The sequence below is a fragment of the Odontesthes bonariensis genome, chromosome 18, assembly GCF_027942865.1.
Source record: "Odontesthes bonariensis isolate fOdoBon6 chromosome 18, fOdoBon6.hap1, whole genome shotgun sequence".
NCBI classification, from domain to species: Eukaryota; Metazoa; Chordata; class Actinopteri; order Atheriniformes; family Atherinopsidae; genus Odontesthes; species Odontesthes bonariensis.
This window is the reverse complement of record NC_134523.1, coordinates 13689879-13707158: the sequence shown is the minus strand read 5'-3', so window position 1 is coordinate 13707158 and position 17280 is coordinate 13689879. Positions and strand designations below refer to the sequence as shown.

At 42.1% G+C, this 17280-nt stretch overlaps 1 protein-coding gene across 1 annotated transcript in view; it reads left to right on the top strand.

The window, feature by feature from the left end:
- Positions 1-17280, top strand: part of jarid2b (jumonji and AT-rich interaction domain containing 2b) — a 102962-nt gene that overhangs the window by 32321 nt on the left and 53361 nt on the right. Inside the window, exon 2 of the mRNA XM_075449714.1 lies at positions 13803-13929. Coding sequence (XP_075305829.1) covers positions 13803-13929 — 127 coding nt within the window. The remainder of the gene's footprint in view (positions 1-13802; positions 13930-17280) is intronic.

Genomic DNA, 17280 nt, shown 5'->3' with positions numbered 1-17280 from the left:
GGCTGTAGGCTAGTCAACCTTTTTACGGAACACAGTTTTATTGCGAGTATTGCTGCAGCATTTGAGTCATCAGTTTACATTCGGCTGCAAATGTGTGACGCATCTCTTTGAAGTCCTGGAGCTTTCGCTATCCAGGGGGCTCTTTGTCCTACACGGATGCCAGCTGACTGAATTCCCTCATCGTTACGAAGTACCGCATACGAAACTTCCTAACACATTTCTAACACCCTCCTCAGTTACCGTCAAACCCAAGAGACCAAAAAGGAACCAGGGTGAATCAATGAAAAGGGAAACTAGAGACACAATGCTTACCTGTTCTCCCTTCCTGTCTTTCTCCTATCAGTTCCCATGAGACATCCCTTCTTTTTACACCCCCCCCCCTTTTTTTTTCTTCTTTTGGCTGGCAGAAACTGTCCAGCTCTTAGATTTGCTTTCACACGGGCAGATGGCTCAAACGAGAGCTATTCCGGCTCAGACTTAGAACAAAACCAGACCCTAAATCCCCCATCTTCTCTATGCTAATACAGTTCTCTCTTCTCTTTTTTTTTTTTTTTTTTTTTTTGCCTTCATATTTTACTCACTGCGACAGACGCCTTGTTTGTCTGCCAGTTTTTGTAAACTGTAGATACCAGGCTTCCCCTTTTTCACATCTTGTTTCTGCATTTCAGAAATGTTTGTTTTCACTTGCCAAAAAGGGGGAAAAAAAACAATCTCTTTCTGAATCGAAGCTTATTTCGAGACAAAAGGAGGTGTTTTTCTCGGTCCTCTTTGATTTAATGCTGCACATTGCTCATCTTTAATGATCGAGAAGTTTGGCGTGTCCTTGAAGCTGCAAGCTAAAGTTGTAACACGCTGTGCACCAGCTCAGATTTAAAAGCTAAAGCAATTAATAGTCAAAGAGAGTGTATCTAAAGCTTTAAAGATTAGACACACTGATATGACTTTAGTTATTTCAGGTTTACAGCCATTTGAGATCAAGCAGATGGGAGACGCTTCATACGAGCGGGTATCAAGGAATCCAGAACTACTATTTCACCTTTCAGTTTTAGATTAGAACCATGTGACCACAACCTCTTCGTGAGGAGGATTTGCTCCCCATCAGCAAATGAAAGGAACCCCTTTCTTTTCTCTGTCCTGCTCGTCCACAGCACTTTGTCATGTAAAGAGGCCCTTATCTGGCTCTGGTTGGGGGGTAAAGGAGCTGGGGAGAAATAGCTGGCCGGATCCCTGGGGGCCAAAAGAAATTGACGCATGGTAAGTAAGTGACTGTGACTGGCAGGTCCTTTGAGAAGAGTGGCTCAAGCCCGCCCACCGATGTGTCTGTCAGGAGGTCAACTTTGACCCCTTTCCGGCCACCTGCTCGGCCCCAACCCATGACCTTTTCAGCTGGACTTATTCGCCAAAATGTCCAAGACGTGAAGTCAATGTGGAGCTTAAACCACAAGATCTTATATAGATTAGAGAATATTATTGACAGTAAGCTTGGGTGAGTTTTTTTTTCTCTTCATACAGATTGCATTTTGACCAATATCTTGTAAATTTCAAAGAAATCCAATTATTTATTTTAAATATAATTTTTTTTCTTCTTTTTTTCTTTTTAATTTTGCTATTGGTAAATTACATTTTCCTTTATTTTTACCAAAAACTATGTATTCAGTTGAATGTTTCAGAAACTGATTTCCAATTTGACCCAAGTACCCCCTCCCCAGATTTCCCACCCGCGTAGCGCGTTGTTCTGCTGCTTTCTGCTCTGCTCCTTGAGCATTGCACTCGCATCTCCGTGTCTCGTAAAAGGCTGGCCAACAATGACAATTTAATGGACAAAACAAGGGCTGGGAAGTGAGGCGATTTCACAAGGCCTGATTTAATTTCCCTCATTCAAGCTAAATTTTGGCCACGGTGTTACGGGTAGATAAACAGAATGTATCTGGACAGCAATAAAGTGAGTCAAATGATGAGACGGTGTGTGAATAAGAGGTTGCACTGATTTTTCCACTCATGTGAAGGATTATAGATTTATCCCAGAAGGCTTGCCATGCATTTAGCTTTTGGGCTAACTAAGCCTTTTAAAATGGGGCGATAAATAATGATTGTAGGTGTTTGTGTATTTGTGTGTGTACGCGTGATGGATTTTGTTCAACCTTGTACATTAATATCTTTCGGACTTTGTATTGAAGAGTCTTCGCAGTGTCTTAATTTAGTTGCTCTGGCGCACCGACTGAACATCGCCGCTCATTTGAGATTTTGCACACTGCTCACACAGCTGCCGTCTCTATACAGCTTATAACTGGGAAGACAGAAGTCGCTCTTTGTTGCCAAATTCTAAGAAGAAAAAAAAAAACCCAAAAAACTCATTGGTATGTAGCTGGGATTGCGGAGGCCACAAAGAAGCCATTTTGTTGAGGAAAGCACTCGGTCATGTGTCTGTGTATACATGTTTACACGGTGAAGTGTTTCCAGTAGGAACACCCCCCCCCCCCCCCCTCATCGCTCTGCAGTCTGTCATGTTTAACATATGTTTGCTGTGACTCCAGTTGTTCTCAATTACTGCCGGCATATGTGGGTATGGGACTGTAGTGGAGGACTTTTCAGTGTTTGTGTGTGTGTGCACTTGCTGAAGATGAATGACAAGCGCACGGTGGGAAGTTTAAGACAAGTTTCGGAATAATGAATGAACGTCACAGCCCTTCACATTTCCTGCTGCTCAACTTTTGGCTCTTCGCTACTGAACTACCACAGTGATACACAGAGGCAACGGTGTAACAAGTCTTATCTTTTGGCCTTTCTGCACGGCCCCTTTCTGTGCAACACTGCTGATGTCAGTTCCCCTTAATGCAACACAAACCTCTACCCTCTGTGTGCGGACCTGGAGCCAGAGTTTTACGTTTTGTATTTTAAAGTAACTCGTCACCCAAAGGATGCTCGTAGCTTGCTCACACGCCACTCATTCTTTTTTTTCAAATTTGTTTATTTTTTTTAGTAGCTGCTAGAACAGTGTTTCCCAACCTTTTTGGGCCGGAGTACCCCCTGAACCTTCTTGTCACACCACGAGTACCCCCTCACACATACAACGCGTGCGATAATTCTCCAAAAGTAGAGCAACACAGTGGTTATTACATAAGAATCATTTTATTTAATATCCTTAACTTGAACATAAAATTCTCAGGCTTTCTCTCTCTTTTTTTTAACCTCAGTTGAATTCAACATAAGAATAAAAAACATTTTCTTGAAATATAAATAATTAACCAAAATGGTATAAATACTAAATCAAAATAATCTTCCTTTGTTTAAAAAAAAAAAAAAACTCCCTGTGCGCCGCGTACCCCCTGCAGTACCTCTTCGTACCACTAGGGGTACGCGTACCCCCGGTTGGGAAACACTGTGCTAGAAGATGGAGCAGATATGTACCTCGGCCATTAATTGGGTATATGTAGTATATGCCAGTATATGTACACAGCATGTACACAGGCCGCCGGTAACGATCCAGACTAGTGCTTGTGTACTATGAGCTTTTAAGTCCTTCAGCGACGGTGCCGTGTTGACATGTGCTTGTTAGTGAGATTGTCAGCCAGAGAGAGACTTGACCGTACATGGTTGTACAAGCTACTCTGTTGTTGCCGTCCAACAGGCCCAGTCACACCGGTAGAAAATGGGTCTACTTGCGTTGAACAGCAGTCCTAATCCATATGGATTTTTATTTCTTATAGTTTTGCAGGTATATGATGTCAGCAAGTTGTATCAAATGAAAAGTAGCTGTTTACAAAAACTTTCAGGGGAGATGCAGCCTGAGCGCCTGACCTGCTGTGAGTTTTTAGGTTATCCTGAAAATGTTTCAGCATGGGATCCTCTGCTCCGTCTGGTTTGTTGATGGTGGGGCATCCACCACGGCAAGCTGCCACTTGAGGTTTGTGTATGAAACTTTGCACACATGCCCTGGGTGTGAGTCTATACAAAGTCAGACGAGCCCTTAAGTGACTTAAGCACAAGCGTGGACATGCATCAAGGCCAACCAAGTGCAACTCAGGACATGCACACTCACCGCTTCAATGCCAGCCTGGCGAGTTGCGTCCCACCTGCCCCCCCCAGCAGTCTGCCAACAGTTGGGTTAATATTGCTACCAGCTGCATAGGGGGTGATGCCAAACATTGCCAAGCGGCACCAGGCCCAGAGTGGCCACACAGACTTGACTTCTTGTCTGCTCTCTTTTCTCTCCTCTCTTCTTTTCTCTTCAATATTTAGGTATAAAATTTCACTTTGTGTGTGCGCGTGCGCTGTGAATGCACGGACCACTTTAGGGCTGCCATCTATTTCAGTGAACAACAGTGGCCAGTGTATGTCACGAGTGACAGAAAGAGGCAGTGTGCGGTGCTGAAATGTAGGCTTGCCTTTATACTCCTCTCCCGGCGGATTGTTTTTTGTTTTTCCTTTTTGCCATGTAATCTCTTTTGTGTGTCGTGTAAAAGCACACAATGCCTCTTTATGATAGACATGTGATACTACTCTGTTGTTCCGTCCGAGCTGCTAAGTCTGTAAATTAAGTGCTAATTGATGCCTCGGTGGAAGTGGAGGTTAATGTCTTTGCATCAGGATGCTGGAAAAAAAGGTTTCAAGGTGAACATCACTCAGAGACTTGTTAAGGAATCGGTGTGCACACACACTTTTATCAACACTCTTATCTGCTCTCCTGTGAGACTTGGCAAACAAGGTGATTAAATCACAAGATATTAAATTATTATCCAAAATCCAAAACATAAAGTAAGTTTTCCTCACTGCAGAAACCCAGAATAGGGCTCACCTAAGGTGAACAGCAGGTGAATTGCTACAATGCAAGTAGAATTGAAATATTCCTTGCAACATGTTGGGTGTCTCTATAACATGCAAGAAATGCTTGTGAAGTGGCTTCTTTTCTTCTCACTTGCACTCATTTGGGATCATCCAGCTGGCTACTTTTCGTGAGCTCTGCACTTGTGGGCAAGTGGTAGCCTTTTTTTCCACATGCTCAATGTCTTTTCGGTGTCTTGGTTGTGTAAAGGGGGATTAATGACTTTCTAGCAAAGCAGCTTGTCTGAGCTTGTGCAGATTCAAAAACATTTTTTTTAATGTTTTATTAAATGAGGTTAAAGCCTCAGGCTACGAGTAGTAGTAGTAGTAGTAGTAGTAGTAGTAGTAGTAGTAGTTGTTGTTATTGGTGTGTAAGTGTACCCTTGTGTGATGGTGCTCGTGTGCTTCTTCCTCGCTGATTGTTTACAGCCTAACCTAACCGGGATACAGATGTAAATGTGCAGTCCTGACTGTGTCTGGTCCAGTTTCTTCCCTAAGTAGCAGACAGATGCTTCACAAACTGACCAGAGGTCGGTGGTTTTCTGTATGAATTCATACAAGCCTGCAGGCTGTTCCTGACAGACCAGGCACAAGGCTAATGAGGTTACTCCATTTCCTCTTTTGGCCTTCCTGTCCCCTCCTTGTGTTCATGTGTACGGGAAGGCTTTAGCTCTTTGGCATGATACACATTGTGTCTTCCATATGCATCAGAACACATTTCTCAGTGCGCCACAGCATGCATTTCGCTTGTTTTGCGTCTGTATGATAAGATGGATTAGACTGGAATGAAAGCATGGGCCATTGAATCAAATGGTGCCTTTTTAATTCAACCAAACACTAAAATGTGTCAGGCCCCACAATTAAAGGCCAAATCTGGCAGGCTATCAACCTGAGAAGTTGAAGCCTGTATGATGGTAACAAGATAATACTTCAGTTTAATTTTTTGCGCTTATTTTTCATGCGTTAATGGTGTTATCATCCACAACACCCCCACCTACATTTTTTTCCGAATCTGTCACATAAGATTCACTTTTACTTATTTAGGTTGTTTTTTTTTAGGTCCTACAGTAAATGTATGACTGTGATTGGAAGGAGAGAAAACAGTTAGAAAGAGCTGCGTGAGATTTTTTTTGTTATTTTTATTTCTGAAGTGTTGGACATTACCTTGATGACACAAACTCCTCTTCTATTACGTAGCCTTTACTATTTTATATACCATCACGCCTTGTTAATACCCTTAAGCATGAATGATTGAAATTTGACAGTAATCTTAGTAAATAAATGTCCTGTCAGGAGTCTCTTTAGAAGGTGAAGGAGTTTCCTAATCTCCAAAGACACACGGCACCTGCTGTCAGCTACCCTGCAGAGCACGTTTCTTCGACTGTATGAATTTAAATAAACTTTTTAATATTTGCCTCTGTGGAACGAGTCAGTTTGTTGTGAGGACGCGAGGGGGTTGGAAAGGCAGTCTGCTAAGTGGGTTCAGCAGCTGGTTCTTCTAAGGTCCCCGGAGAGAAGCAGGGGGACGTAGCAGCCATTGCTGCTGCTTCCATGATGAATGACACCATGTTGGGGAGTGCTGTCCATCAAATCTTACAGTCCTTGTGACCACAGTGAGTGCGTTTTTGATTGTGTGTGCAGTGTATGAAAGTGAGTCAGACCTCCGGTCAGCGGCCAGAGTGAAAAAAGTATTGTGACGGGGTTGTAGGGTAATTGTGTTGAATGCGGTTGTTTATGGCTGAGCAGGAGACGTTTGTTGTGCAACTTGTCAGATCAGAAAAGACACACATACACACATTTTATTGCGGATTTCCACATAAAACATCTACCGTGAGGCCTTTATGCCACTCTCCGGTAAGACCAGACGTGGCTCGGCTCTCTCAACCTGCCAGATGTAACTTCTTAGTTTGAGGAATTTTCCTCAGCTGTGCCCTAAAAACCATGGCAACAAGACTATGAAACTCAGACACCACTAAAAACCTGATGCCATACGATTACTTTAACATTTCGCTTTATGAGACACTTAAAATTCCCGGGGCAACAATTCTACAATGCTTTCTTGGCTGTGTTGCACCAAATGAACAGGAAACGGTTGCTTTGAGCCCAGCATTTTGTGATAATGCTCCTGTCTGTATTTCTTAAGGCCCTTCTACACCAATCTGACAATTTTCCTTTAGGAACACCATCTGCACTGTCGGACCTTGTCATGTTTTTCTTTTTGTCTTTGCCGACACAGCATTTTGAATCTCCGTTCGGTCTGTCGGTGAAAGAGATCATTCTGATTGGCTGTCTGGCCCTTCTGGAGAATCCATGAGTTCAGTAGCCTAGTGAGGTTTCTCCTCATTTTCCTTTTCTCACTCTTTTTTTTTTTTTTTTTTTTTTTTCTTTTCTTTTCTTTCACAAACAGCAGGCCATTTCATCAATGCTTGTTCACGACTACTGTTTGGTGTATTAAAGCCTTTAAAAGCAGTTTGACCTCTGGTCGCTTTGTCACAAAGCCACAGCTGTTGTAACTAGTGCAGGCCTGTTTGAGGACAACATAACTTAGTCTGTTATCTGTAGATAGAAATGACAGATATCCCCTAACCCCCTGACATGTATTCAGCAGGAAGAAGCTCAAATTTACCAGTGTTCCCCAAACGCCTCACGTGCAGCTTAATGGTTGTTCTGCAAATGTATCTGACACGCACAGATAAATACCTATGCTGTTTTAGGAGGAGGACGGCTGTCAAACAGAGATGTCCTGGATTTCGTTGTGTAAAATTCCTGCAACAAACAGTGTGCACAAAGTGACTGGAAGCTGAGGTCCAGTGGGAGGAGTGTTTTCTGTTTCCACATTTAATGTGGACAAAGGAACTTTGAAAATAACAAGCTGTTGACAATAACTGTGTTAATGTAGATGATGCTGGATTTCTGTCACTCCAGTATCCTCAGAGACTTGGAGGATGTATCCGTGCATGAGTGTGCAAATGCAGGCAGCTGATGTCATACACACTTTAAATGAAAGAGGTTCGCAGAAGAGACCACAGTTGAATTGTTGAACTCGGAGAAATGTGGTTCTGTTGTATATGCTTGAGAAGGTTATGTTAAACGGCATTCAAACAGCGTATTTAAGTTTTCACTCTACTGCAGGATGTACTTTTTTGTCTTTGAAGCTTTCCTCTCCTGCAGGCAGGAATGCTCTGAAGCTGTTGGGGCTATCCAAGTGCAACTAGTTATAAAGGGAAGGCCCTGTAGCTGCATGCATTCCAATGCAGTGAGCTTGTTGTGTAATGAGGCGATTATATAGGGCCTCTTGTCCCCAGCAACCCCAAAAAACCTTGTTCTCTTCGCCTTTTCTCTGAGCTAAGCATCCGGTCTACTTGAAGCCATATGAGACATGGGGACCAGGATGTAGTTAGGACTGGAATGTAAATTTTGGGAGTCAACGTGCGCTTTTGTATTAGAGGAAGTTGACCTAGTTTTAGAAACTATGTCAGATGTTTGCAGATCTTGCTGATATAAGGTCAGGACCAGGGTGCTTATTGGAAACTGCTGCCATTATTTACATATATGCTGTGGGCTTGAAAAGACAGTTTCCAAATCTATCACTTCCTAATTAATAATCTTCTGTACAAAAGGACAAGTCTGCATAGATGGTCTCATTTGCATGTTTATTTTTAACTGGCAGGACCCTCTAATATTGCGGCAGGAATAATTTGGGCCTTTTGCGGCACTGTGAAGATTTCCATTAATACTTTGCACATGTTTTTGTCTCTCCACAAGGCCATAATTTGGATGCTATAAATATTTTTAATCTGCAAATGGCTGGTCACGACCTTAAGATGGATTACAGTAATGCACTTGAAAATTAAGCAATTATTATCTTGGTCATCTGCTCCACTTGTGAACTATGAGCAGTAATTTCTTTGCAGCCAGTCATATGGGGCCCATGTGTCTGTGAAACGGTACAAAAGAGCAAGATGTGAGGAAGACAGCTAGTAGCAGTGGGAACGGGAGTGTAATGGCTACTGGATGTAATAACCCCGGCTTTGTTAAAATAACATTTCTGCTCCATCGATCCATCCGTCCCTCTATCTCTTGGTCCTTCTTCCAAGAGGAAATGTGTGTTAGAATAACAGATTTTGGAGCAGTTTTGTAGAGCAGATCGCAGCTGGTGCATGGCCCACATTCCTCTTCTGTGACGTCTGCACAGTCGGCAGCAACGCAGCACTATTTTTGGAACAGCTAGTGTGTGCACATTTATACACACACCCGCACGCACGCACATGCGTCTTATATGCAGCATACACACTGGATTGATATACAGATGTGGAAACGCATAAATGTTCTCACTGATCAAAGCTAAGATGATCTGTTTTAACAGTTAAATGACGAGTAATGATTGCAAACTTGTGTGAAAATGGAAATCAGCACTGCTGGTAAGTCATAGGTTAACATCCCTGTTGTAGAATAAACCCCTATGACATCGTGGTCGACGTTGGTGTGACTTTGTCATACTTTCACACAAAGGCCAAGAGCAGAGCACGGAAGGGCTTTGTGATGCTCTTAAAGGCACAGTGTGCGTTTGTTGCAGAATGCTGTAATAAGCTTTTTTTAGATAAGTATCTCAGATGATACTGGACAGTATTGGTCAGAATGTTTGCTTATGGGTATTTTGGGCAGAGGGCTTACATAGTGTTGTTGTCAAAATTAATTCACCGTCAAATAATGTTTGAGTATTTAATCGTGGTCTCTTAGGATATAGCACCCATTAATCTCCACTGGATACACGAGTGGTCGGATTTGATTTTGATGCCAATAATGAGATTTTTATTCTTTCCAAGTTTTCAATAGACATCCTGCAGCTGTCAATCCTTTATCGTGTACTACATCCACAATATCTTCTCAGCATCTATTGTTGCGCACAGCAAATTAAATTCACTTGTTTCTTCAGCGGCCAGCAGGATTATTGGGTCTGTCTGTCTGTCTTCCAGAGAGGTTCATTCAAGCCAGGCTCGGGTTATGAAGCGGAACTGCCACCACTTTTCATCCAGAATGATGAGCATATGCATATGCAGCTGGAGATTTAATCCTGTTCAGGCTCTGAGGTCTTATCAGGGGCACACTCCAGACAGCTTTTTAACATTTTCCTAATTCTCCTAGTCGTGGTCGCCGTTATTGCTCTATTGTGGGCGAAACTGTATTGGAGCGGTTTTCTGGGTGTATAATTACAGGATTTTTTTAAGTACAGTCTTCGCGTAGTCTTGAACGGGAAAAAAATTGTGACATTGCAGGAGAGGAAGAGATGTAATGATCATAAATTGCACAGTAACTCAATAGATGCTTCAATGGTGTCTGTGTGCATTTGCTTTATTGTTGCAGGATGGATTATCTGTCAGCTCTGCAGAGTTGGGGGTAAAGTGTTGCTGGGTGACAGTGGGTGTACTATGTTCCTGAGGCATCTCTTGATTGTTCCCACACACACACAGTCACACACGCACAGGTGCACTCAAAAGATCCCTGCGCTCATTAGTGGAATTCCACTCGCCTGGTGGGAGCTGGTTTGGGTGTAAATGTGTGTGTTGGTGCCAGGTAGCTTTATGTGTGAAATTTGTCTGTGTATAACAATATCTGGCAATACCTCAGATGAGCACACACACACGCACACACACACGCACGACAACGTTTGACTTGGATGCCGAGATGCAACTCACTTTAGTATATTGTATTTTGTATATATTTGAATTGATGTTTTGCTTCCTCTGCCACCCCCAACTCGCCCTGTGGCAGGCAGAGATTTTTCAAATGATTACTTCTGACCCTAACACCAGGATTTGACATCTCTTTTTTTTTTGTTAAACTCAAGAGAATAAAGAATCAGTTACTCTGCTGTTGAGCTGTGCTTGCAGGGGCCCATTTAACTGATCATCTGTGGTTATGTAGAAGTATTTTGGGGGTTTCGGGGAACAACAGCTGCTACTGTTGCCGGGACTTTTTTTTCCCCTGATGAAAAGTCGGTCAGTGACCGCAGCACTCCACCTTTTTTTTTCTTTCTCCATCCTTTCCTTGTTACTGTGTGTACACAGTTCAGGAAATATCTGTGCGCGCCCCCCCCCCCCCGCCAACTACTAAGAGGAAACCACAGAGAACGTGAGAGAAAAAGAATTGCAGACATGAAGTTTAAGGCCAGTTTTTGGAGAGGAGACTGTGTCTCCCCTCGGTAGAGCTGAGTGTTGTGTTTGTGTGTGTTCGCTGTCAGCTCCCTGAGAATGTTTGCAACCATGAGATCTACTGTCTTTGCTGTGTGTGTCAGTGTGCGTTTGGCCTTGTGCCACAGTGTGAGGAAAAGAGTGCTAGTGAGCTGTCTAGGTAATTGGTGCTTACCTGGCAGGCTTTTGCACACATGCACCCGCGCGCACACAAAGAATGGATTAGATGACATTAACTACAGGAGGAAATGGCATAATTGAATACTTGCGCTACCTCTCTCGCTACTGAGTGTGTGTACATGCGCGCTCACGTGTGACAGTGTAATGAGGGACCGCACGTTTCCCCACAAAACATATCCTATCCACCTTTGTCAGAGGCTGCAAAGCATCAGTGCACTGAGTGCTTTGGCTGCTTCTGTGTGTGTGTGTGTGTGTGTGTGTGTGTGTGTGTGTGTGTGTGTGTGTGTGTACGCATTGGGTACTGCATGCAGCAGAGATGGCTGCCACCCATCAACTCCATCATGCGCAGACACACATATTTTAATGCCCCCCCCCAAGCTCTGCTGAGGTCCTATCATCTAAGGACCTCGAGCAGACCTGCAGAATCTTATTTTTTTTTATCTGATGGAGACACAAAAGCACAGTTAAAAAAAAAAAAAAAGAAACCAAACTAAATCTTCAGTCTTGTCAAAAAATGTCATGAGCTCGTGAATGTTTAATCTGTTCTCAGGCACTTCAAATGAAAAGCCAAATACAGAAAGATATTAGTAATTATTTGCTTGTAAGCCATCACCATCTTTTAATGGACTCAATGAGAAGACCATTTTTTTTTTACTTACTATCATACACTACAGAGTGAGTAATGAAGCAGTGAATCTGGCCTTTAACCCAAATCACGACGAATAGTCTAGCAGCTTTTCTTTTCTTTTTTTCTTTCCCCTGAGTAAAGTTTTGACACCGAAATCATTCAGAAATGTCACGGAGGTGTCAGACATAGACATATTTGTGCACATCCTGTTGTGATGCTGCTATTATTAGCAGCGGGTTGTCTGCACTGATCAGAGCACGGATTTATTTTTTTTCTTTCTTTTTAAATCCATCATAACATCTCGAGCTTTACACGTTTGCGTGTGTATTTCAGCGGCTCTGAAAGAAAGATGTTTGAGCAACAGTCATTTCAGTGGCATTGTATTCTCTGGCTGCGGGAGAATGCATAATATTATGATAAGATTAGGTTTCAATGTTTCACACACACACACACACACACACACACACACACACTCAGAGATACACAAGCTCCCAATGTCACAGTTTCAGCATCGCATCAGCCTTTTTGTTTTTTCAGTACTGTGGCCAATATTTTTATTACAACAGCGACAACACTGTTACATTTTCTTTTCAGGTGGAAATCTTTAGTATAGCTAACCACAGCTAACGTCTTTGTGATTCCCACCAGCTTCTTAGCTGAGCAAACTCAAGTGATCTAAGTCAACTGAATGATCAGAACACAGATTGTTTTTTTTTTGTTTGTTTTTTTTAAACATCTGCCTCCTGCGTCAAGTTATATTTGAAGAGCTTGAAGAGTTGGGTCAATGTGTGCAATAATTAGTATATATTCTATCACTTTATTTGCTTTTCTTTTGTTGAGATAAAGTTTAGCCATTCACCCAAACAGTGCCCCATCCATTAGAATTAGTTTCCTGATAAGCTGTTAAAGCTCGTTATGAGCAATAGAGGGTTTTAATAAGCCATTTGTAATTCATTTGATATAAAAATGGCTGAGATGCTTTCAAATGTTCTGCCGTAACGTTTTGATGGTAACCGATCTTGGCTGAGAGTGACGGCCATGCCTTGGAAAAGGATGTGCTGTGTGTGTGACTCTGTGACCTCTCTGACAATAACCTCTTTTGTCTCAGTTTCGCTTGGAGAGATTAGCAGCACATGAACTCACAGTCCCGTGATGCTTTCTCCATTTGCTTCCTACATATTCAGCACTATAACGCACCATCATGGCATTGTGGGGATATGCGAGTCCTTAATGGGTTGTTTTGCAAATGCTTTGCCCTGCATCAAACGGCAAGCTAATGCTGTGTTATGCTAATGTTGCTTCATGATATAGTGAGAGGAGGAGAACAGTATGTAAGGGGGGTTTCCCCATCATGAAAAACCAGGGTAAAGCTTTTTTTTTTTTTTTTTTTTTTTTTTTAAAAGGAAAAAAAAACTTTTCATGGATTTGTACAACAGATCTCTTAATGACGGCTTTGTGTTTCTCCACATTCGATTGCTGTTTTTGGAACACAAATTCACGATGTAAATTCCACATTCAGCCACAGTCGGGCTGCAGCTATTGTCGGCTGATTATCTTGTTGTAAACAAATATTTTTCCAGGCTCATTATAGATTCCAAAGTAGATAAAAGGTAGAGAGAAAGTGTATGCATTTCTTGGCAGAAAACTGAAGTTTTACAGGCAGTATTGTTTTGTTTTGGATGTCCCAACTGGCCTGCGAGCATTTCCTGACCGTGACCTGAGGTCACGGTTTTACTGCAACGCATTTGTCTGGCAACAGAAGAAAAAGTCTCAGAAATAAACAACTGCTCAACTTGTGGAGACACCCCCCCATACTAAATGTTTCTTTTTTTTCCCTGCTATAATAGTGTGAGAATTCCCTCCCTGTGAGCACAGAAACAATGACAATGTTTCTAAAAAAATGAAAAAGAAAGTATGTACTCTGTTTTATCCCTTTTAATCATTTGTACTGACTCAGTTTGTTCTTTGTATGTTTTTCACAGGATGACAGTGATGGGATCCCGTGGTCGGAGGAGCGGGTGATGCGAAAGGTGCTTTACCTTTCTCTGAAGGAGTTTAGGACCGCACAGAAACGGCAGCTTGATGGTGACGGAACCACAAACTCCAGTGGTGAGCTTAAATGCGTTTTTTTACTCCATTCATTTACTGTATTGTAGTTTTGTAGTGTGATGGACACAATGAATATCTTGGGATTGCCAGACAAACGTTCAAAGAGGTTGAGAAGCATTCGGTTCATTAACAGTTTCCAAGGAGAGTTACTGACAGGCACAAACCAAAACCTCTTGGATGCACTTTGATAGAACTGCCACCAGTCAGGGCAGTGAAACGTGTGACACATTGCTGAGTAATGCAGGGGATCCTTACAACATAAAAAAAATGCAGGGGAAGCAGCATGTGCAGGTAGTGTTTTAGGGCTTCCTCTCTTGGTTATGACACACGCATGATGAATTTAGTCAGAATCTTAAGCCTCTTGTGCAATACTGTAACATTTGTCATCTGGCAGCACTGAGCTTAATTGTGTTGTTTCCAGACTAATTGGTAGGAACATCAGAGAAGTAAATTTGAAGGTTTTTATAACAAGATTTCATTTTGTTTTGGTGACTTGGAATTAAAGCTCATTGACCTTGTATCGGATTAGATTAGAGTTTTTTTTTTTTTTTTTTTTTTGAGCTATTTAAGTATTTTTGATTGGAGTGCGGATGTTGGCTCCACACAGCTGGACAGAGGAAGGTGTCGGCTGTCTTGACAACAGGTTAAAAAAAGCTCAATCAATCGTTCTTGTTTCTTTTTGTCCGCCATTTTTTGCTGACACTTGCAGTGCCTCCAAGAGAGATGTCACTGCAAAGGCAGCAGCGAAAATTGGTGTATTCACCAGGGTGTTGCATTCCCATCAATACTGTGCCAAGATTGAGCTGATGAGCTTGAAATCCATGACTGCTGCAGTCATTTAACATAGGAATGAAGGCCGATTAAAACACTTTCCCATTGGAAAAAGCGGTTTAAAATAGTGTATATTAATTCAACGGAATTCCCAGTGAAGCTGCTCCCAGTCATATATTTTTCAGTTTCTGTTGTCAGATGACTAAATATGTCAGAAATTGTGACTGAATATCGTCCCGTTAAGATTATGTGTCGGTGTGCAGTCGTTTAAAGCATTTCCAGACTTTGGCTCTGGATGGTGGTCCAGTCAATTGGCCCAGTCGAGCTGTAACTATTGCTCAATTTAACTGTGAATGTAAATGTGGTGAGTGTTTTCCTTTTTTTGGGAAAAAAAGAAAAAAGAAAGTTGTTTTAAGCAGCAAATAGAGGGACTGCGATGTGGTTTTCCACAGCTACTAAAACAGAATGAGTGTCCAAGTGCTGTTAATCCATTTACACTCACCCAGGGGTCAAGATTCATTGCATCATGTGCTCATAGGAACTACAACAAGAATTAGAAATCACTTCCACCGACTGAAATCTAATCCAAGTTGGAAGCTTTCTACATTAGGAGTTGAGGGGTTTTGGTGTTTAAACTTAAAACAATACAAGGAGAGTGAGGGCACAGGCAGCTGAACAGCTTGTTTTGAACCAAGCAGCCACCATGTCTAAGTCTGACAAAAAGTCCTCAGTCAGCCAGCAGCAGAGATTTGAACTTCACACGTGCCTCAGAAGCTATTCTCAGTTGACGATAACACAAGCCAGACACAGAAAGAAATGAACCAGGAGGAGCCATCCAGTTCAGCTGACGTGGGGGACAGGAGGGAAGTCTCTTTTGAAATTCAGCTTTTATATCCAGCCTTCTTTTCCTTCCCCATTTCTGTCAGGTTTTCTTTATTATGTTTTTTCTTTTTCCACACCTTAATTTATTCACTGTATGCCAGTGTGGAGTGCCCCCTCCCTTCCTTTTGGCTGGTGCATCTCTGTCTGTCTGTCTGGCTTCTCATAGCTGCCACTCCAGCGCTCCTTGGGGCCTTTTAAGCCGCTGCGGGTAGCTGACCTTATCGCCTGAATAAAAATGACTCATTAGAAAGCGTCGGCGGCCCGTCGCACCGGGGGTAACGACAGCAGCCCACGCTGACACAAAAGGGAGCCGGGCTGAATAGACGGGCCCTGCTGTTTTAGAGCACCATGGGTTACTGAGGCTTTGGACGCTGTATGAGCGCCACAGTTTCCCATCTAGCATAGACATTGTGGTGAAACTGTCAGCCATTTTGGAGGATCATGCTCAGCAGGCACTACATCCTGAATGGGCAGCCCCTGCTGTTTTAGAGGACTGTGGGTTAGAGAGTCTGGGCTTATGTTGGGGCCAGACATGTGCCACACTTTTTTGTTTGGAACAGCCATTTTGGAGATTCAGGCTGTGCTTGAAAATATAAATATATATATAAGTATATATATATATATATAAGTCTTATTGTAGAGCTGGATAAGATGATGAATTAGAGACAGATTTCATATATAAATACCTTGCTTCAAGGAAACTTGATAGGCAGTAAATTGATGAGAAGTGGTAAGTGCATCAGTGTTTAAACAAAAGCAGTAAACATTTGCTGGTTTGTTTCTCAGGTATAAAAATCTATAGTTTGTTTTCTGCTTGAATCTGTAATGAGTATATTTGGACTGCTTGGATTTTAATCGGATATGGGTTACCGGGTTTCTCTCTTTTTTGTTGACCCCTTCTCTCTCTCTCTATTAATTAATTTATATATATGTATATATATATATATATATATATATATATATGTATATATATATATATGCACTGCTCTTTAAAAAATGGGGGAAAAAAAGGAAAATCTCTTCACATAAAAACAGTCAAGAGCGAGCCAAACCAACTCATTCTTCTACTTTGTGTTTTTATGGCAGCCCAACCGCCATATAAAACATTGGCTTTTTACATCTCTGATGATTGTCGATATGTATAACTTACAGTACAGCCTCACTCCAATCTGATCCCATAAGAAAGCGTTGTCAGAACCCCTTGCTTCACACTGCAACTCTCTGGGCTATCTTTTACATGCACAGGGCCATGAAAGACTGCATTTCAAGCCAAACCATGATCGTTTTCTAAATCTAACCAACTATTTTTGGAGCCCAAGCCAAACAGCAAGTGAAAAGGAAACGGTTCTCTTTACAGGGGAATCATGACGGACTCTAAGGCAAAAAAAAAAAAAAGTTTCACACGATACTTTGCTTATGTCTTCATGGCAAAAGTGGAAGCCTATCGTTTCCTGGTAAGGTGCCAGCGCATTTTCTCCTTGTGTCAAGTGTTGTTTGCGGCCAGTTCTTTCCCAGTTGAGCTTCAGAAACATTGGGATTATTCATATCTGGGGTTTTGCAGATGCTTTACTGCTGTAATGCACCAGCTCTTAGGTGCATACTACTACCTACTAAAACTCAGTTTTCCCCCTGGTTACACAAAGGTTTCTAAGCATCTTTAAAGAGTCTTCAAATACACTTGTGTTTTTTATGGAGGCC